This window comes from Xiphophorus maculatus, chromosome 22, assembly GCF_002775205.1.
Source record: "Xiphophorus maculatus strain JP 163 A chromosome 22, X_maculatus-5.0-male, whole genome shotgun sequence".
NCBI classification, from domain to species: Eukaryota; Metazoa; Chordata; class Actinopteri; order Cyprinodontiformes; family Poeciliidae; genus Xiphophorus; species Xiphophorus maculatus.
Window position 1 is genome coordinate 17,175,710 of NC_036464.1, and position 22,978 is coordinate 17,198,687.

The 22,978-nt window shown below is 38.5% G+C and overlaps 1 protein-coding gene across 4 annotated transcripts in view; it reads right to left on the reverse strand.

Annotated features, from left to right (window-relative positions):
- Window positions 1–22,750, reverse strand: part of LOC102230130 (VPS10 domain-containing receptor SorCS1-like) — a 68,807-nt gene extending 46,057 nt beyond the window's left edge. For 3 of the 4 annotated variants that reach the window (XM_023327841.1, XM_014470939.2, XM_023327842.1), the window contains exon 1: window positions 13,249–14,077. In XM_023327841.1, coding sequence (XP_023183609.1) covers window positions 13,249–13,881 — 633 coding nt within the window. In that variant the 5' untranslated portion in view covers window positions 13,882–14,077. Of the gene's footprint in view, window positions 1–13,248; window positions 14,078–22,357; window positions 22,398–22,691 lie in introns of those variants that run through there. The other variant, XM_023327843.1, reaches the window with a different exon arrangement.
- Window positions 22,751–22,978: the final 228 nt, after the last annotated feature.

Here is a 22,978-nt window from a genome sequence, read left to right on the forward strand (position 1 = left end):
GAAGCATGATGCTGCCAACACCAGGTTTTAATGTACAGTGCACTCATATCTATAGCAAGGGTTAAAAATGTGCATTTTGGCATCATTTGACCAGAGCATTGTCTTTCATGTGTCTTGTTATGCCCCCTTACTGACATTAAGAAACTTAAAATGCCTGCAGGACCCTTATTATAATCAAGCAGGACCTGTATTGATGCAATAGATGTACTGACATCTTGTGCATGTTAACAATGAAAATGAGCAAAAAGGAAAACCCAAGTGGTCAAAAAATGCTACAGGCCCAATGTGAATAAAGGGAAAATGTTTAAAATGCATTTATATTATACAGCAATTCCAATATCAACAGTGTCAACCAAAAGTGCCAAATTGAATTTCCATGTAACCTAAATGTATTTAAAATATGCTCTATTTTCTCTATAGGGTGCCTCTGAGTGTTATTTTGACCACTTTTATAGCTTTTTTTTTTCTACAGGAACATTTTTCATAAAGCAAAAAGCCTACAAGCTACATTTGAAGAGTGCACAGCTAATAGCTCTCTTGTTGACAGCCACTCCCACCTGAGCTGGAGATTTCTAAAATGTCTCAACAGTTATCATGAGCCTCTCTTGGTTGCTTTCCCTTGCTTGTCAGAAGACGCCCATGTCTTGGTAAGTTCGAATGGTATTTCCTTCTTTGAGTGATGGACTGAAGAGTGCTTACTTATTACTGCTTATTACCCTAACCCTGCTTTAAACTACTCCACAACTTTATCCTTTGGGTTCCATGATGTTGTTTCATCATTGATGCTTGCTAACAAACCACTGAAGCCTTTGTGGATATCTATATCGAACTACAGTATAAATAAAAATCTTGATATCTATGTCAAGATTTTTATTTAAGTTGGACTGGGTTTAATGAAGGTGTTCATGAACCCTCAAATATAAAAAAATATATATTTCACTTTCAATATTTTTCAATTCACACCTTGTGTGGATCTGTCCACATAGAAATCAAATAAAATACATTGAAGCTTGAGGTGTGAACATTTTTACAAGACACTGTATGTGATTCAAAAACATTAAAATAATATTACAATTACGACTAAAGGAATACCAGGATTCAATCCAAAATAATAAAGTGAAACAGGCGAGAGCAGTGGAACAGAAAATCCACCTCTATAAATTAAAACAACGAAACATTACAATCAAATGAGTTGAAATCCCCGATGTAAGTGAAATAGCCCTTGATGAAATTACCACAATAAACAGAATCACTTAACACCTTTCACAACAGCAGAACTGTCTACTTCACTTCCACTCTTTGTTGCCTTGTGAAATCTCTCAGCAGCCACCGGAGCCAGTGGCACAGCAGCACGCTGCCGCACTGCAATACCACCTGAGCACGACCTGAAATGTGCAGAGGCTTTTGTCTGTCACATCAATTTATATCAGTTCATTAACAAAGGCAACATTTCCTCGTAGGCCAGCTGTTGTGCTAAAGTTGGCTTGTTTGAAGTCGGAGCGGTTGGCTCTACTGTGTGCGTCAGGTCACTGCAAACATGAATTATAAAAGAAGCATCACAATATCGCTTTGCACAATATAAACTGCCTACTCCCTCATAAAACTTGAATATTCACAGATAAAACTTGAATATTCACAGATGAAGGAGTTAATCATGGAAGAGAAAGAAAGCAGTTTTAGTAATAAAGTTCAACTGGAGTGTGACTTGTGATGTAATTCTATTGATGTGTGAACAACTTGGCTGTACTTTCAGCAGGCTAACTTCAGACACTTTGTGTTACAGCTGTGGCTTTCAAGCTGAACAGCAAGTGTCTGCATTTATTAGGCACCTCATGCTGAGACATGAGCACCGTGTCCATATAGAAGCTTGGTTGATAGACCCTCTGAAACGACTTCCATCTTCTTTAGGCTTATGCCCTCGCGTCGTTGGCTCTTTCACCGTAATTGAAAGCCAGAGCCAGTTCAGCCGCTTGGACACAGCGGCCCGCTGAGCTTGAAAAGCCTCCGAATGAACAAGGAGGGGCTCTGATCAATCCACGCAATTATTAGACAGCTATTGGTCTGTCACTTTTAACCCAAGCATAAAACTGTACCCGCTGAGCCACGAGCTCTGTGGGTTTTTTTTCCAAAATCCTTTTAAATCTTCAGCACTCGGTCTGTAATGTGGAAGTACTGAAGGAGATGGTGAAAGATTAGTCGTATGTTGACAAACCTAAAGCTTCTTGGACTATTTAATAAAGTGCAATTCCTCTGATGAAGTGAAACAGCAGATGGGATAAATATGCCATGGATGGATTTTTTTTTTTTTCATCCATATGTCCTATTAGGCTCACCAACTGTGTTTGAGGTTTGCCAATAATGCATCACTATATATCCAAAATAGAGAACATGAATGACTGAACCAAACTCATAGTTTTAAATATGAGGTTTTCCTACCAGATGGTGTAGCTCATCTCAATGAGAATTGCAGGTGGCGACTGTTATGTGAAAGTGTTCTGAAGCACGAAACGAGATGTAAACTGAGCAATGGCCAAAAAAATAATAATAAAAAAAGAATGCTAACAAATACAACTAACTGGGAGAGAGTTTCATAGATAGAACACAGAGCAAACACTTCAGCTGAAGACAGGAAAAAATAAATAAATCTCAACAAAACAAATCTCCTGACATATTATTTTAAGAGCGCGTCTCCAACAGCTAATTTCTTCCTTACCAGCTGCTGCTGCAACCATTCTGAGGCTTTATGTTTTATTCTGAAGCCGATCATGAAACTACAGTGAGTCACAAAAGCAAACAGGCTGAGCACACAGCATAAGTCTGATTTAAGCTGCCACACACACACACACAAAAGTGAAACACAAAAGATGTGTCTATGACACACAAAGAAGGAAAAAGAATAAGAGGTGAGATCTCATTATGCTCCCCGCAAGTTAGCGTTATGCTTCTCTGGAAAAACAATCTTCACCTGATTTGGATTCTGAATTTCTGCTCCATTGGGCCGCATTTGGCAAAGAAGAAAGGAAACTTGGGAGGCAAGCACAGCTTGGTTATATATATATAAAAAACACACTCAGCAGGATCTGAAGGCGTCAGAGAAGCTCACCATGGGAAGGCTTGGTGACTTGACAGAGCTGAACTCAGACAGCCAGTGGTTTCTGTGCAGAGTTGAGCGGTGTTTGTCCATGCTGGAAAGGAGCACCGCAGACCCAAAACTTGTCCAAAAAAAAAAAAAAAACTTTTCTTAGTGCGACTTTCTCGCGATTCCCATCATTATGTTTTTTATGAATATATTTATGTGTGAGATGTTCACTACCTGTAACAGTGCAACATCAAGCACACCCCTTTTCCCCCCACCCCTACTGCCTCCCAAAACTGTCCATCCAGGCCTCCTGGGAGAGAGAAGAACCCGTGAAGGTTCATGCTGAAAGCATTCGTCAGGCGGTTGTCTGAGCATGTCAGCGCGCTTTATGAAGGAAGCTACATGTGTCCAGGAGGACCAAGAAAGTGAATGGCAATGAGATGGTGAGGAATTAGAATGGAGGATAGTTTAGCCTGTTTTTCCAACCCTAATACAGAATATATGTATATCAGGGTGAAATGCACATCAGCAGAAAATGGCTACAAAAATCTGCCTTTATTGTTAAATTTAAACCTGTCCAACAACCTAAGAAACCAAGAAACATAGATAGGAAATCTTCCTGATAGTACTACTTAGTAGACATGACTCTACTAATACCTCTAGAAACCAGCAGGTAACCAGAGGTTCAGAAAATACAAAATGCCATGTTACTCTGATCAGTGAGTGCAAAATATAGGTGACAGCAACATGCTTCATTGTGGTTCCTGTGACTGAGAGAAGAACACTGAATTTTTTGTTACTTTCCTTTTAAGTGGGATGTTAAAAATGACATCAGAGGAAGTTCGGAAATATGAAGGCTATGTAAAAAGGGACATTTATGTCATGTCTGAAGTTAAAAGAGAGAGAAAGACAGAGCAAAACTCGGTAACACTTTATTTGACAGGTAGTGAATAAGACTGTGATGACACCTCCATATTATTATTGTGCGTTTGCTTATTTTTACTGTATATATTTGACCTTTTGCATGGGAGCTGCAATGGAAATTTTGTTGAATTCTGTTCAATGACAATAAATGCTATCTATCTATCTATCTATCTATCTATCTATCTATGACATAACACCTGTCATGAACATGAGTAAGTCTTCATGAATATTTATGACTGTTGGCAACTAAAAACAGCATGGCGGCACATGACACATAAAGCTACATATGAACAAAGTTACCATTTCGATTGACCACAGCTGAGTTGTGCTGTAACACAAACAAAACAATCATCACAGATCAGCACAAACACCTCACAACAGCCTTCATGCACAGTGGTCGGGGGCTGATAATTTGTGTTTGCTTTGCAGTCACACAACCTGGACACCATGCCCTCTTTAACCCTGTAAAGCCCACACCATGAAATAACTGACAGAAAATTCCAATTCTTTGAAACTGGAGCCTTTATTGGTCCCTCTGAACAAACAAAAAAATTTTTTTTCAAATATCATTTTCCATATATGAGTTTCATTTTGTATCATATTTGATACATCGGGTCACAATGCTCAAAGATTATTTTTTCTTGAACAAACAAAAACATAATAAAACACAAATAAGTTAGATAAATTGTTAATTCCAAACATAAAAAGTGCTACAACAATGCAGCAATAACAAATCCACCAATGGAACTGGCAGGGTGGCAGTCTCGAGAACATAACATTTCAATTATTTTCTAGACATATTGTGGCTCACAACCTTTTTATTTTGCATTATGATAGGCTTGGAAACAGTTTCTGTCCTTCTTCAGACAAAGATGCACTCTGCATTTCTTACAGAACACATGGGCAAAGTGGCCCACACAGTGCTTGCATGTCTGTCGAGTTCCCCATGTTGGGAAATTATTGAGGCCATCCTTTCTCACATCAGGGGGCAACTCAGTGGTTTTCCTCCTCCTAGGAGGGGTTGGCGTTGCTTCCGGAGAGGACAAAGGACTGCCACACTTTTTGACCTTTCGTGCACTTGTGAGGGCAGTGGCAACAGAGGCCTGAAACCTTCGCAGGGGCAGGTGTTTCTGCCTGGGATGCAGTTTCTCCAGGTTTCTTCTGTAGCGGATCCATGCATTGATTACTGCCACTGTGATGGTGTGCCACAAAATGTAGATGTACCATCTTCGAGATCTGAAGCTGAACTTGTACAGTGCAGAAAGCATATCAAGAAGGTCAATGCCTCCCATGAACCTGTTGTAAGTGTCAACAATGGCCAGTCTGGGAACCATTATGTGGGTTTTGGCTTTTCAATCCCAACGCTTCACACTGCCCAGTGGTTCAACACCAACAAAAGAAGAGAGCAGGTTCACAGCTTTGTTGTCATACCATCTCACAATGATGTTGTTTTCCTGGTTTACTCTGAAATCCAGTGACCCTCTTCCGTTTTTCTTCAGTTCTTTCTCATCCATCAGTTGGCAATTCTTCACCCTGTTCATTCGGACTGTGCCTATGTAGTAGATTCCTCTTTGTTTCAAGTGCTCTACCAATGGAACTGACATAAAGAAATTGTCAGCAAAAACTTTGTGATTCTTTCCTGCTGGAAGGGTTGAGGTCATTTTCAGGACAACATCTCCTGTAGCACCAACATCAGATTTCTCTTGGTCAAGATTTCCTGCCCTTTGGCACACATCAAAGTCATATAGATAGCCACTTTGCCCACCACGTCCCCACATATTGAACCCCCACTTGTGAGGTTTTCCTGGCATGTAGCACCGTAGATGTGATTTTCCTTTGAAAGGCACCATGATTTCGTCAACAGCGTGACATTCTTCAGGTGGTCATCATCGCCGCTATCTGGGTGTTCCTCAATCCTTGCAGGAGTCCATTCCTCATCCTCATCCTCCCCTAGCTGCTCAATGTCACTTGAATTCCCACCCATAATCATATTCAGAATATCTTCAACAATGTATGTCTTTGCCATCTAAAAAAAACACAGGCACAAAAAAGAGTGTTTATTTTATCTTTGAATTGGTCAGTTTTCATTGAAAATAAGCAAAAGGTCCAAGTTGCATATCTATTTTTAAGCTATAAATGTACCAAAATTATGAACATGCAAACATGTCATTAGTTTATATGAAAAAAGACTGTACATTGCTTGACATGATGTAAAATACACGAAGTACAATAAAAGACAATTGCCTGATTTTTCGAGTTAACTGACCCACTGTATCAAATTTGATACATCACTTTTCAACACGGTTTTACAAATAAATTATGATAAAATACTAAGTAATTTTACATTGCATCAACTCAGTAAGTGTTCCTATTGATAGTTCACCCCAAAACAAATTTTTTTTTCTTACCTTAACCTTCTAAAATTGGCAAAGTTTTCCTGCTGAAAACGCATGTGTCCCAGTCCTTTGCCATGGCAGTCTTGTAGTATCAGTGGAAAGGCCTCTGGCGAGAAAGTTACTACCCCCTGTTGGATTATCAGTGCACTACATGTGTCTAATTGTATACATCGGGTTTTTTAGGGAAAAAAATGTCACACTGCTAATTTGGAGGTCTCAAAAACTCATGTATCATATATGATACGTTTGGCGTTATAGGGTTAAGCAAGCCGAACTCTTCTGTACACAGAGGTACAGGCAGGGTCTTATGTGAGTCTCCCTGTTTGACAGCTGAAAATCAGGCCAAACTGGGTCATTCGCCATGAGAATCCCCCCCAAACACAGCAGTAACTCAGCAACAGAATGCCTGAAGAAGAGAATAATCAGGGGGCTTGCAAAGGCCATGGCAAAATCCAGAATCAAACTTAAGTATACTAGAGAATGACAAAGACTCACATTTTTTCAAACTGGGAGATTTCGGTGTGAAGGTCTTATTCAACCCACTGGTTTGCTTCAAAATGTACATGAGACTTGACTCCCTCAAAAGTAAGAAAAATCAAGTAAAAGGAGCATCAATTTAGAAAATGAAATCCAATACACTCAATAAGATAAACAACTTACTGGAAGCAGAAATTTTATTTAGGTCTATCAATATGCACTAAAATACTTCAAGATGGAAGAGATAGGATTCTGTTGAGTTCAAATACTGGTTGAGTCCTAAACTAGAAAAAAAATACACTTTTAATTTTTAAAGAGCATTGTCGGTCAAGTGTTGACATGCATCTAAATAAACAGCTTCTTGTCCTAAAAGCCCATTTTCTAATAGTCTTGGTCACACAATATGTAGAATAGAAGATGACAACAGGAGCAGAGGAGGGAATTATGCAAACAATTTGCTTTCCAGTATCTATAACTGATATGCAGGGAAAACACAGTAGTAGTTTCATTTGTCAAAAAAGTTAAATTATAGCTTTTAGAGCTGAAGGTTATTCTGCAACCTATTAAAAAATAGGGATGTACGTAATTTCTAACCTGCTGTTTCTTTGCTCCGTCCTTTGTTAAATGAATAATGGCACTGTTGTGTTGTTGTTTCTCTGCTGTTGTTTTTAATGTAGTTATTATTTAAATATTAAAATATAGTGAAAATTTGATATATTTTTGAGAATCTTGCAGTATGAGCAAATCTGTTTTTACCTTAACACCTGCCAGTATTATTTTTATTTAATTCGGACAGTAATATTGTTCCAATAATTAAAACTGAACACGTCAACATTTCTCAGACGGAGTCATTCTGGACTCCACAACCTACATGTACAACATGTGTGTGTGTGTTTATATATTGTACTTTGGGTCATATATTTAAAGCATTTTTTAATTTATTTTCATTTTAATCTGATAAATTTTCATGATGGTTTGATTAAATTAGAGAAGACATTCCCTAGATTTAACAATTCAGAGGAACTGCAGTTATTATGACAACCAGTAATTTTTTAACACCGGAGCAGAGGCAAAGACTGACCTCCTCCATGTAACACTCCACAGCTGCAGCATTTGATCCAAAAAGAGGCACGATTAAATATTTAATGCAAATACTGTACAGTAGATGAACACATTTTTAGTACTCATGGTTTCTGTGCTAACATATTTTTTTATTAGTCTTATGTAATATTCAAACTTTCTGAGAAACTGAATTCTGGGTTTTTATCAGGTGTAATCATCAAGTCTAACAGAAATAAAGGCTTGGGATATATCACTCTGTGTGTAATGAATCCATGAAATATTCAGTTATATTATAATTTATCAAGATCCACCTGTAATTCAAGTTCTAATATCCAACTCCTGCTTTGTGTCAATCATTCTTGATTAGAAAAAAGGCAGACAGTTGCGAACAGGCATTTTATTTCACATTAAAATGAGCCCCAGATTATATAATCAACAAGTTGAAAATGTTCGGCTAGGAATCTAGTTATAAGATTTTAGCTCTTCTTTCTGTCACTCAACTTTCTCCTTACAGTTAAGGATTTAGATGAAATGTTGATCTTTTTTGTAATATTCGACTAGAGTTTTCTTAGACGTTAGATAAGTAATCAAAAAGCAATAACCTTGCAGAGTCTTATAAATTAAGGTTGTCTTTGTGTGTATTTTTAACCTCTGTGCATCAGTAATATACTGTAATACAAAACTGTGTTTTGTCAAACATTTGAAAAGTAGTTTGTGTTTAAATAGTTTGAAACACATTGCTCTGATAATTTACTTTCCTCCCTTTTCTATATTATATTTGTCAGGGAATTATTGTTCAGGGCTTGCTGGCTTATTTTTTAGTATTTATTACTTATTCTGTCATAATTTCTTTTTCTCATTTATGAAATGATTATCACAATTTGAAAGCCCTTCAGTTTTGCAATCTAATAGTAAAACCTTGGAAAATATAGAAGAGCTGCCATGTCCGTTACAAGCTACAGCTCTGATTCATATTCCTGTCCATGAACATGAATCAGATTTCAATACCAAGGTATCAGCCATTGGACTTGAACATTTCACTTTGAAGCAATTCATCAACAGGCTTTAGTGATTTGATTAAAAAACACAGAGTGCAAAAGAATTAGATGATTAGCGGATGTTTATTCTAAATAAAACGTCTTGAGTTGTATTCATGCTGCCACAGCCTTGAGCGACTGTCTTGCGTATGGCAGATGCATAATTTCAATCAGCTTGTGTTCATCAAAGATTCTCTGAACCTCTATGATCATCCAAGGGCAAGACATTCTATAAAGGCACACATATAAGGGATTTCAAATCGAAAGGGCTGTAGAGTGCAGCAGAGCTTGTTCAGTTTCGTCCTTATTGTCCAACGTTTGTCACTTTCAAAGTTAAGGTCTGAAGTTCACGTTGAAATATCAAAATCTGCTAATTTCAACTTAAGTTATTGGCTAAATTTCATAGATATGTGGCTCCACTTTGGATATAGGTTAAGCTAATTTAATTATTCTACAGTTGAATTTCCTCACATAATATAGAAGGTACAGCTTCTTTAGTTTTTTTTTTTTTTGTCAGTTGTTGTAGTTTTTTCTTTGGTTGAGAAACTAACTAGGGATATCAAAAGGTCTAAATTGAATGTCGGTGTGAATGTGTTTGTCATTATATTTTCCCGGTGAGTAAGTCAAACTGTCCTTGATCTTGCCCAGTGTGAGCTGGAAGGGAGGCATCAGCCTTCCAAGACCTTGAACACATCAGTCCCATTTTTATTTTACCCTCCTTGAGAAAAATATGAGAAATACATAAATACATATCTATCAGTAAAAACAATGTGCTCCTCTGCTTTCTGTATTCTTGAGTTGGAAGATTTTAAAGGTTTGAAAAAGGCTTAGTTTGTGTAGTGTGAGCAAAATGTGTTATTAAACTACTGGATGATTTTTATTTTTTTCTGAGTGGAAGTGCTGCTGCTTTTTATTTTATTTTGCTGTCTCAAATCAATAAAGACTGATTTAAAAAGGCTGAAATCAAATTTTGTGCTAATAGGCAGTTTGACCTGATGTCTTTCATCACTCTCCAAAAGATTAGCAGTAGCCCCTCTAAGTCAGAGGCCAAGGTTCTCAATCAAATGAGGTGGACTGTTCCCTCCAGGACTGGGATCAGTCTCTGCCTCAAGCAAAGGACTTCAAGTATCTTGACAACTTGCTAACAAGTTATAGAAGGAAAGGGAAAGCATAACTCTCAATTCACTGGTTTGTATATGATTCGACCCTTGTACCTAAGGGTTGCACTACATGGATCGTGACTGAAAAAACGGAATATCCTGGATAAATGGTTGGATGATCTCCCTCTGAAGTGGACCCTAGAGATAAAATGAGGGGAAGCTCAGAGTGGAGTCCTCTGCGTCAAAGAGTCAGCTGAGATAGTTTTGATATCTAGAAAGCCTCTTTGGCGCTTTCCTCCCTTTAGGACAAGTCTGGAGCAGACTTAGAACTCACTACCGGGACTATAGGCACATCTTATTAAATTAGAACATCATCAAATTTTTTATTTTAAGAATTTCATTCAAAAAATGAAACTGGTACATTAGATATTCTAATTAGCAAAAGGAAGTGCCCCAACACTTTCTGGTAGACTTGCTGATGTCCGGGCTTGGTAAAACACAGTGGACAAAAATCAGCAGAACACATGGCACTTAAATAAATTACTGCTCATGGAGGCTTTGCACTGGACCCGAAAAAGCTCTGATTCTTTGCCTCTAATCTCTTCCTCAACGCTGTGGGACTTTGGTTACCAAATGAAATGCAAAATTGGCTTTCTTCTGAAGACACTGGGCCACTGGGGAACAGTACTGCCCTTTTTCTCCTTAGTCCAGGTAGGAAGCTTTGGAAAGTGTGTCTAAAACAATTAGCACATTTCCTGGACTTGTCTGTGAGTGTAGTGGCTCTTGAACCTTTGATTCCAGCTGCAGATCACAACTTGTGTATCTCAACTAAACTCTTGAATTGACTTTGCTATACATTCTCCTTAAGCATGTGACTGTTCCTCATTTGTGCGCCCTTTTGAACCACACACTTTCCTTCCTCCCAACTCTTCATTATAAAGTTTTTTACTGATTAACTCAAATAAACATTCACTTTGATGATAATTAAATTACTGAGATCTAACACTACATGCTAATGGCACATAGGGTAATACAAAGTAACTTTAAAAAAATATTTCAGAAACCGAAAATAAGGACATGGATCTGAGATAAACAGCTATGCTGATGATATACATGTGTGCATGTCTTGCTACTCCTGTATTCACTGCCTTAGATGGTTTTATTTCTTTAAAACGTCCAACAGGCAAAAGTCTTAGATGTCTTCTGCCTCTGACCTAATCTTAATATTTGTTTCCAGACAGCAATTTTGGATTTTAACATTACTTGGCATAAATTAAATAATAGCCCCAAATGACTATCAACTGATCTCAGATATGAAACCATCCAACTTAGCTTATTCTTTCATTCTTAGCTGATCAGACAAGACACTCACTGGTCTCATAGCAAACTCAGTTCAGTTGAGGGTTTACAAATAATTCAGATCATTCCTCTTGACTAAAAAGCGTCCATGTAGCAAGCTGTGGTTTTAGTTAAATATGACGGAGCTCCAAATAGATGTTGACATTCCTTGCTTGCACATGAGGCTCTAAATGGAGAAAGAGCTTGTTACAAGGAATATTCCCTGTTGTTTTAAGTGCTTCCACACTGGCTCATCTTCTCCTCTCAGGGTTTGTTGAGCTTTAAGACCACAGAAGTCATCAAGTGGAAATTGCAAGCTGTGGTAGATACCAAAGGCAGGTGAACTCTGTAAGCATTTTTAGCACTATATATATATATATATATATATATATATATATATATATATATATATATATACACTTTTTATTTCTGTCCAACTTATAGTTTTAATTTAAATGTTTAGCACATTTGACTATGCTATTTGACAAGGCAAGAATAACACCCCAAACCATCTAGCACAGTCCAGTGAGACAACTTCTTTGGACAAAACAAAATGATCTGGCAGTGCACCCAAATAAGTTTTCCATTTCTTCTTGGTAGAAACAAATTAATGGGAAGTTCAACAAACGTGGCCATATCTGGAGAGTGGCTAATGAAATAGGAATATGAATCTTAGCTTTCAGTGATCATCAGATAGTATATTCTTAAATCTGTATTTGAGCTTATCTAAATAAAAGATAAAAATACTTATTAGCCCAGGGCTAATAATAATAGAACAATATTTTATAATTATTTTTATCTTAATAAATAGGTCATAATATAAAAGGTTTCTTTCTTTTTTGGGTGAAATAGGTTTGTGTGGTTTTGTGTGGGACTCTGATGTGTGGTGACAGCTGTGTGGGGAGCAGAAGAATGGATTTACACAGGAGATCATTCAAGAAAAAGCCACAATTCCCCATTTTTATTAAAACTGTGAAGTACCGAAAGTCTGCATTAAAAGATCACATCTTAAAATTATTTATAATCATTATGATTATGATATTTTTATTAGAGCTGCACGAAATATCAGGTCACAGTAGTGACTGAAACTGTGATGTCTCCAATGTCTCAGTAACTTGTTTGCTTGCTTTATTTCTTGGAGGCAATATTTCATATGCAGTTCTGTTAGGTGCATTCCAACTCTACATGCTAACGATGTCCAACTGTGAATGCTCACGGTCTTGTATGCTCACACCTAATTTAGATTCAAGTTTGTGTAGGCCTGTTTTTTTTTTTTTTTTTTTTTTTTTTTAATAAGGTAGATGAAAGTTTCAATTTAGGCCAAGAAAGAGATACCTTTATAGTTACTTTTACGCATGAATGTATTAAGTATTTGTTTTAAATAAACAATCATAAAACAAAAACAGGGGGAAACAGAAAAAGCTTTATCGAGAGGACCTGATGGAATCACTATCAAAAGACGCATCTCTCTTTTTATGGAAATATATTTTTTGAACTTATAAACAAGATCATTTGGGCAATCTTACAGATAATGCATTTCTCTATATATTCCAACAACTATGCAGCAACAGCCGTAATAAGTTGTGTTCGTGAGTGCTCTGTGTGCGACACAGAGGAGATGGAAGGCGGGCACAGGCACACATTAATATCAGCCACCAAACTCTGCGACCTGTCAGCATTCTTAGTTTTTCACCTCTTTCCTGTGACTACAGCGCAGGACAAAAGCTTCAAATTTAGCCACGCATACCATAGATGCGTGAGTGAGCGCTGACCACACTGCGTCAAAAGACAGCCGTGCGTAAAATGAGGAGCGCCACAAAGTAGGTTATACTTACGCTGCTGTTTTGTCCGGACCAGTGCACCATCGCCTGGTTGTGAGCTGTGTCCCCGGCGAGGGCAAATGTTGAACTTGTGAGCTCGAACTCCTCCTGGTCCGAAACCGAAGCATCCTCCACACCCTCGCCCCGGAATCCGGACCAGGTCTCTGCGCTCCTTCGCACTCTCCAAGCGACCGCATCTGCGTCCCCGGTCGAGTTGAAGCCGTTATCTCTCTCTTCACTCGAGTTAATAGAAGAGGGGCCGGAGGCGCTTGGAGGTGGGTGGGAAAGTTTCTGATGGCCCCCGTCTCCCTGCAGACCACTTGTCTCATTCTCCCCCGGCCGCGGCTGTAGTTTGAATGAACTTTTTTCACTCGCGACCAATTCCGCAGCGCCGTCTTTTTCCTCTCCACTGGCGCTGAACGACTCCTCAACAAATCCGACGAATTCTTCACCGGGAGCTGCGTCGGAACCCGCCTGGTCCGGGGCCGCTCTTTCCCGGGGTACCTCTACGACAAGCGGCTGCTGGCACTGGCGAATGCACCTTACCTCCGCCTTTGTTCCGCCCAGGATGGAAGTTAATGATAATAGACAAATCCACTCAGAGAAAAAAAGGATAAAAAAGCAGCAACCGAGACGCGTCTCCATCATGCATCGATTCCGACTTTAGAGTTTTGAGAATAATTTTGTTTTAATCAGGAGCTATTATTTTCTCTCTCTCTTTCTCTCCCCCGCCTGTCATCACCTGGTAAAGAGGAGTCTGCGAACGCACTGTGGGGAGGTGCAGCAACGCGCGGACAAGGGTTCCCAAGTACTGATGCAAACGATGCATCAGAGGAGGAGCTGGAGGCTGAATCCTGCATGAGAGAGGCGCGGGGGCACACTCCCGCATCCTCATCTTTGCCTGCTTTAAGAAATAAACTTGTTATCTTAATTAAGCTATATATCTCCCCTGGGCCTGAGCTGTTTTTGATATGCACTGTGCTGCATGTTACTACACTATAAAGGTTATTTGATGGCATAAAATTAAAATTCCTTGAGAGGTTCTTCGATGATGATGGAGGGGGAATGGGGGGCGAAGTCTAGAATCATTAGTGGGTCTCCATCTGCTCCCTCCTGTGCTAGAAAGTAAGGGGGGACAGAGAGGCTGCTGATACAATGAGACTTTGCATTTTCCATTACCAAAAGGTCTGGGTAATCAATTAATAAGATTGCCTGAGTTCACTGTCAATTATGCCATGCAAGTAATGACTCTGTTTTGGCCCTGCTTGCGAGAAAAAATGCTTGGGTAATTGTTTCACTTACAGACTGTTCCCTTGTATCATCCATTCAACAACAGCTGAATGGAGAAAATGCCGTTTCCAACCCCCCCACCCCCAAGATTTTAGCTTCTGCTTTCCGTGGCCTTTACAGGTTAATAGGGACTGGTATGACAGAAAATAATGAGGAGGATTCAAAGCAGGGGTGAGCAAGTAATCTTTTCTTTTTTCTCTTTTTTTTGCTGCAAAGCTCTTCTGATCTCTGCAAATATGCCAGTGCTGTGGCAATAATTGAGAGCACATTTTTTGCCATGCAATACAGACCCTCGGAATGTATTGTTATATTTCCTTTTACACTTTGGGCTTTGTTCCAGATGGCTAATGGTAAACCATTAGGAGAACTAGAGCCTGTCCAAACCCTGTGATTAGATTCTATTTCTGGGCAACATTTAGTCAATAAGATGAGGATGCTGTTGACTGGTGACTGATGCCGAAGAGACTCCCCTGTATTGAGCTGTGCTCTCTTCACCGCTCTGAGCTGCGACGTGATCCTGTTCCACATACGGGTCAACTGCACAGAGAAGTCTTTCATTGCCAGCCATTAGCAATGCAGTGAGCTAGAGCTGTCTCAATCTGTTTTAGTTAGCCCCCACCAGACAAGAGGAAATCAGTCTATAATGCAGATTGATGGCTGACTGAGAATTTCAATCACGGAGAACGTCGGCTAAAAAAGCTGAATTCTTGACCGCAACGCAAACCTAAAAGCAAAACTGGCCATCACAATGCACATCAGCGCCTCGGCAAAAGTAATGACCATGCAGGTGTGAGACATCCATACAACTTCTGTAATGTGTTTTTCACTCGCTGAGGTTTGTCAGGGACTGATTCCCACTGCACATAATAGATTCTTACTCTTGATTTGTTCGCTTAGATCCACATGGATGCATGTGGAGAGGTTGCTTATTTTTTATGGTAATGTTTTATGACGACTTGAGTGATACATGTGACTTCGAGTCACTGTTGGTACGTTTAATCTAGTGATTAGCTTTTAGAAATGATTAAGTAAAAGTTAAAAGGAGGATGCAGTGGTTAGTGCAGCTTGCAGTGTGAGCGTGCTCTGCTAAACATGATTAATGTACATGAATATATCTGTCTCATAACCAGTCACATAATCAATCAGAAGTCTCAAGTCTCTTTCTCTAATAAAAGAGGCAAAGAGATTTCTAAGTATATTTCTGGACTAACATGTATTTGGCTTCACTCTAAAATTACGACGATGGAAAAAAAAAAGTTTTTTCAGTTCTCTCTGGTGTGTGAGTGCTTTTGTATGTGTGGATTTTGTAGACCCTGTTGCAAATGAATTCTCCCCCGGGAACAATAAAGTATTTCAAGTTGAGATATAAATATGTTATTAGTAACAACAAAATTGGCCGACTAATAATTTAATGAAGCAAAAGAAACAGCTCTATTACATATGCTATACATATTTTTACATTTCAATCTAAAGTACAAATATACAAACAAAAGTTCTACTCTACAAAAATCCGTTTGTTCCTTCTTTCGTGACTTTTTTCCCTCCTTGTGTCCTATCTCTGCAACTTCCCTTGATTCCTTCCTTCTCTCTCTCTCCATTCTTCTTTTCTTCCAGATTCTATTTTTAGAAGTTCCTCATTTGAAGACTAAAAAATGTGCTAGAACCCTGACTGTTGTTCTGGCAGGAAGGTCCCTCACAAGGCGGTTGGCTCTGGGCCAGTTAATTTGATATCAGTGAAAACAAGAACATTTATCACAACCGAATCAAGCAAATTGATCATGGCAATGCTTCTTGGAGGCTTTTGGTTTCATCTAAGTCTTTCTGAACTCAGCACAGAACTCCTCGCCAGGTTCCTGTAGAGACGCCTCAAGGGGCTGTACAATCAATCAGAGGCAGACAGAGGATAAAGTCACTTCATACTGTCAACGAAAAATAAAAAAAGAGTAATCTGCTACTTTTTTAATAAAGCACATTTTTTATTAAGGTCCAAACCATTAGCAAACTGTAATAACAGTCATTATATCTAGATTATGACCTGAGCTGTTTTTACATTTGAAGTTCTTAACAGCCAATCATTCTAATCGAGAAAAAGTCGGGCTCATATTTTACACCATCATCACATAAAGTTAACTCCTTTCTTATTGTCTGAATAAGGAAAAATATGATAACTCATAAGATAAACTTTGATATATTGACAAGCATTCTGACATTTTTTAACTCAACACTTCACAAAAATATTCAAACTTCAGGCATTTTGACTAGATCTAAATAGTGTGTACATGCATAGCACTTTGTCGAGTCCAGAGGACCACAAAGCGCTTCACACTACAGTCAGTCATTCATACGCTGATGGTGATAAGCTACATTGTAGCCACAGCTGCCCTGGGGCAGTCTGATAGAAGCCAGGCTGCCATCCATCAGGAGGGTGAACGTCTTGCCCAAGGACACAAGACCGAGAAGAGTGGAAGATTTCACAGAGTGGGGTTTCGAACTGGCAACTCGCCTGTTACAAGACGAGTTGCCTGTTACAAGAACTACTGTAATATTGACTGTAATTCTTGAAGGTGAAAGGTCAGATCAGACATGTTTGTGTTCACCACGATTTAACCTCTCTGAGAGGAGCTGTTGTGAAGTCTTTATGTATTGACAGATCCAGTTCCATGAATTTATGGGTTGCAGAAAAAGTCTGTTTCTGCCTGGCATAATTGTTGACTGGTACTGTCAAATGAGTGTCGAAATAAATAAATGCAAGATTTTGGGGAAGATAAAGCAAGCAGTGAAAAACCCTTGAACATCCCCTGCTACTCCAGCATAATGAGGCAGTTCCCTTGTGGCTGTACCAGTATCACTCCTGATAAACCTCACTACGTTGCCACAGAGAAGAAAGGACAAACAATATATTCAGGTGATTGGAACAATGACTCTCACACAGAAAATGGCAAAAAAGCGAAAAAACAAAAAATCAGATGTAAAGTGAAAAACTGAGCAGTATGGCATCTCAAACTCTAAAACCTAAGTTTCTGTCTTTTTAACAAGCAGGAATCTATGTTTTGAATGTAAACCATATTTTTATAGCTGAGGAAAATTAGAAAGATACTAAAATAGCTTTAGTGTTTGAGACTTTCTTCCATGTGCTCTGGTAGGCAAAATATGTTTGGAAAGACATAATTAATGTTTTATGAAAATGTCCTTGATGTAAAAATATGTAGGATGTGCTGTGCTTCGACTGGTAAAGGAACTTTCAGGCCATACTAATGAGATGGTTATAATAAAGGGGAAACTTTAAAGACAAAAAATTGAAATCCTTACATTATTTTTCATGAGGCTTGAAAAGACTTAAAGAAACTAAGGACATTAAAGCATCCAGTCATATTTAAAAAATGAGGACACCCTATTAAATATTCAGCTCTTTTTTTTTGTAACCCATATCAATAAACTTTCAAATCTTCTTTTTTTATAGACATGGTCTCACTTGATGATCAATTATTTGATTGCAGTGGAATACCAGCAACTGGCTTCTACTTTGTCCTCTTAAATCCTATGTAAGTAACAAGGACTTGCTTAGTTTTCTCCATGACTATATTTACCACCAATAAAAATGTTTTTTTTTTCCTCTCTTTTTTCCCCCATGCCTGTATAAGCCATCTACATTTGTTTTTCCAAATCCAGGTTTTGAACTTGGAAGAAAAATTGGTATTTTTTAAAAAGAAAAACATTGCACAGGAAAGAGTCTTTTCGGAGCAGCATGCACGGTTGCATCATTTGACAGCTGAAAAGGAAAATACGAGCCCTGTGGATAGGTTGTATATTTCAGAGTAAGATGTACCAGAAACCCATTCGGGTGCAGCACTGCTTTTACGAGACATTTTAGCATTTGGTCCACTTCAGTCCCGACGTCTGACAGAACTTTAGACAAAGGATAGGCTGGTGTTTGAGAGATTGTTCTTCAGCTACTCGGTCTGTTTATCATTTAGGACCAAAAGATATGGAAACAATGAAATATTTCCAAAACACTCTTCTTCTGTGTAGTTTACATCTTGGGACGTCTTTTGGACTAACTCTTCACAAAAACCGTCTTTGACGACTTGGTAATATCCGGTTGAAAGTCATAATAATCAGGCCTCTTCACATGCTTCATCTTGTTCTTGGCTCCATTTCAAACTGAAATGATATGCAAGCCATCTTCTTTCATGAATTGCACTTTGGCAGCTGCAATTGTAAAGCAAAGCGAGAGACCCTCAAAATAGCCCCCAGGATGATGGAAACAGATTCCACCTTACCTGAACTCCAACTCAAGTCTAAAACTGGTTCTTTTTCCATCAAGCTGAAGTGAATCTTGTATTCATGAATTATAAAATATTTACTCCAAGGTGTCGACTCTGTAACTTATGTGAGTGGTTAATGTGCAGGAATATGAAAATAGCAGTGTTTTCATGGCCTTAATGGATCTAAAAGTCACTTTTTGATGATCGTATTATCTGTTGAGTGTTAGCAATATCCCTTGAGTCTTTTCCCATTTTGTCTCATTACAGCCACAATCTGCCTGGTGTGTGGCTTGCATTGATAGTGAGCCCCTTTATTTTGATACTCCTAAACAAAATCATGTACAGCCAACTGCCTTCAGAAGTAATCCCTGTTGCAGTGGTTAATAAAGTTCACCTGTATGTAATTTGATGTCAGTATGCATGCTGCTGTTCAGTGATGCCCTCAGGGGTTTGTTAGAGAATATTAATGAAAGCTAAGGAGCAGACCAGGCAGGTAAATGAAAGTTCAAAGCGAGGTTAGATTATCAAACAATATTGATAGTTGAAACATCCATTTCATCTTAACATGTTGGTATAACTACGTATCGTACCAAGATATGTTCAAACTAAACTGACAGAACAAGCAAAGAGATTATTAATCAGAGAAGCAACTAAAAAGCCTGTTCTAGCTCTGGAGTAGCTTCATAGACTTACAGCAGAGGACAATAACTAAAAGAACTACTTTTAGTTACATGCTCCACAATCTACTCTTATATGAAACACTGGCATAAAAAATCTTTGTTGAAAGAAAGAGAAAATACATCTTCATTGTTGTTAATACATGGAAGACGTATTAACATCTGGCCAAAATTCAACATTTTGGCCAGCATGTCACATGCTAAGAGGAGGTAAGCTAACATTATACATCACCCAGATTACACCATTTCTAAACAAGGTGTTGGCAGCATCATACTGAGGGGATGCCTTTCTTCAAAGGCAGACAGGGATGCGGGTCAGAGTTGATAAGAAGATGGATGAGGGTCAATATAGAGAAAAATATAGTGAAATCCTTGAAGAAAACCTCTTAGTGGAAGGTGAGACAGAGATTCATCGTCTTTCAGAGGGACAACAGTACTGAGAATGGTTCAGTCAAAGTCCAGACATAGATTCAATTGAGGTGATTTTGCGAGACTAGAGAATTGTGGTTTATAGGTTTGATACCTACAATCTGACCAAGTCTGAGCTATACTGTAAAGAAAAATGTTTCTGTATTTATACTGTAAAATTCTGGCAAAAACAAATGCCTGTACTTTATCTTAAATTAGAGATGTTTTTTTTTTTCTACAGTGCATTTTGTAAAGAAGAAGAGACAAAGCCTTCAATCTCTAGATGTCCAAAGATGATAGAGACATACCCGAAAAACAAGCAGCTGTAATTCCAGACAATATGACTTCCACAATAAGGGGACTGATTACATATGCACACCACAAAAACAAACAACACCAAAGTTTGTGGTTGTAAGAAGACAAAATTTAAAAATCGTTAAGAGATATACTACTATGAGGCACAGTCCATTTAAAAAAAAGAACATGCAGCCAAAAAGGAAAAAAAAGAAGGGAATTTGAGTAATCCTATGCAGTGTGTTGTAAAATGAGGCTCCTAAAATAAATATCACAGAAGATGTTGGTGTCTTGCTAAGAGTCATCAAATTTTGTTGTAAAAGTTGACATATTCCAGGATTGATGTCATGTGCAGCACATTTGTGTGCACAACATGGTGGCGGAGTGGAATCATTGTCTTTCGACAGACAAGTCTGCTGCTTCGCCGCCTGTCACACTGACTGAATACAAACTGTGTATGCTCCCTGAGCTCCTTCTCCTATGATAGGAACTTGTGCGCATGCAGTGTGAAAACGCACACAAAGGAGCAAGGTGACAGCTATCCACGTTGTTAGACTTCTCTGTGTTTTAATTAAATAGAATCCAGCAGAAGTAGAAAAGAGCACTGTAAAGGCCATCTCTGAAATTAGTCTCTTCAAGTCTGATGTCTGGTTCGCTTTCACAGCGCTCTTAATTATTCTGATCTTTATAACAGATTAAAAAAAAAATTAAAAAAAGAGCAGACGTTAGGGTCATTAGTGATGCACAGTGCATTGTCAAACCGTTTTGTTCCTTCAAAGAAAAAAAAAAATCTGCCGTCAAAGCTGGCTAATATTGAGTAAGTGAAAACAGATATCTGCAGTTGGCATGAAAGTCATCTCTCTTTTCTCCTTAAAGTGACTCTGAACATCTACTCTTTTTTCCTAAATCAGATGGAGAAATACGCAGAGCATCTTTGCAAATGTAGTATATACAGCTCCTCAGATATAAGAGGGTGTTGCAGCTGCAACAGCATGTAGCTCGAGTTGATAACAGACACCTGAGACAACTATATTAATTAAAGCTGAACACACCTCTGAGGCTTCAGCAAGAAAACTGCCCTTTCAAATAATGATTTCATTTAAATTACAGAGAGATACAGTGAAATGCAATACAAGCAGCAGGTTGGTTGCTGTGACTGTATATAAAGGCTGCATGCTCCAAACCCATCAGACGCTCACACTAATACTGTATGCTTGTATTGTCAGTCAAGTTAAATGCTGTAGCAGAACAAATCTATTGAAATGTTCAGAAACATAGCATGTGATCATATCAAACTAAAGTATGCTTTGGTCAAAGTTCTTACAATAGTGCACTAACATTAATTTAGGCAAGATAAGTGAAACCTATTGTAGTTTAATTTGAGGTGTGATTAGTTTTCAATGCATATAATTTTATTATTTGGCTCAGCATTCAGTGAACATACATTTTCCTCATAAAGCCAAATAGCAGCAGCAGCAGCGAACACAAAAGTTCAAAAATCTAGGCTGCATTGGTATGACCTTGTTGTTTCACAACAAGAAGGTACTTGGTTCAGATTCTGGGAGATGTCAAGCTTTTTTTTTTCTCTTATGGCTCTATGCAGCTTGCAAGTTTAAGTGGAGAGAACACTTTTCAAGTTTCATATTGTTTTGCAAGGCTAAAATGACTGAGATTATTCATTGTTGTTTGTTTAAATTTTCATCTTCATTTTATCTTAGTTATTAGAACTGCTTTATGGCACAAACTGATCAGGATTGCTTGAGATTAGAAGCTCAGGGGAAGGAGTCAGCTCATTATAATGAGCAGTCCCAAGACAGGGATGATGTGTGAAATTGAAAAGTTTATGCCATTTACTCTAGAGGATTTCTCGGAATGATCCGTGCCAGCATATTTTTACTTACTTAGGTTGAATAGAGTAGAATATTCAACTGAACACACAATAAAATACTTTATTGATTGAACACGAGGAACATGAAACTCTAAAATGTATCTAGACTTTGATGAGGCAATCCTTACAAAGGAGAATCCTTTGAACTTAATCATGTTGATTGGGCTTTATGTTTATCGTCTGCTTAGCTCTGTCCAGCTTCCAGTGGCTTGTGCCTCTTTATACTTGTTTTCATGCTATGTGTAACTGATATGTAATCTAGGTTGCATAATGCTTTGTGTCTGTAAATAAACTTTACTCACTTTATACTTGCGTCAGGTTTCACCACTTTCCCTGTCCCTGCTGAAGAAAAAAAAAAAAAAAGAGAAGCAATCCCACAACACAGTTCTGCCAGCACCATATTTTCTCAGAGTTCACAATGTGTTCAGAGCAGTGCTGGTTTTCACATAGTGTTTTAAATGTAGGGCAGAAAGTTCACTTTATATCTTGTCTGACCACAAACCCCACATCCACATGTTTGCTCTTACGGGAGAGAAGGGGCCGCAACAAAGTGTGTAATAATTTACACAAAAAGGAACGAAGTAAAGAAAACAAAACTGGGCACCTGACGGAACACACAGTGTGGCGGGGGCTTACCTTATGTCCGATCAGTAGATCATATTCCTTGACCAGCTGGCATCCATTGGAAAAGGGCGAGCCCTCGCGATCCCTCATTCATCAGCCGCTCCGCTTAATAGTTTTTTTTTTTCTTTATCTTAATATATATATAGTTTTTTCTCTTTTCCTAAAAACCGCACCTCTGGTGATTTCGTCGGTGGCTGATCTTGGCAGGGTGTAACTCCCCCGGTGCTAAAATGCTTTAGCGTCCAGCCGGTTTTCCCAAAACAAATCCAAACAAACAAAAACAAACTTCATCCCGGCCA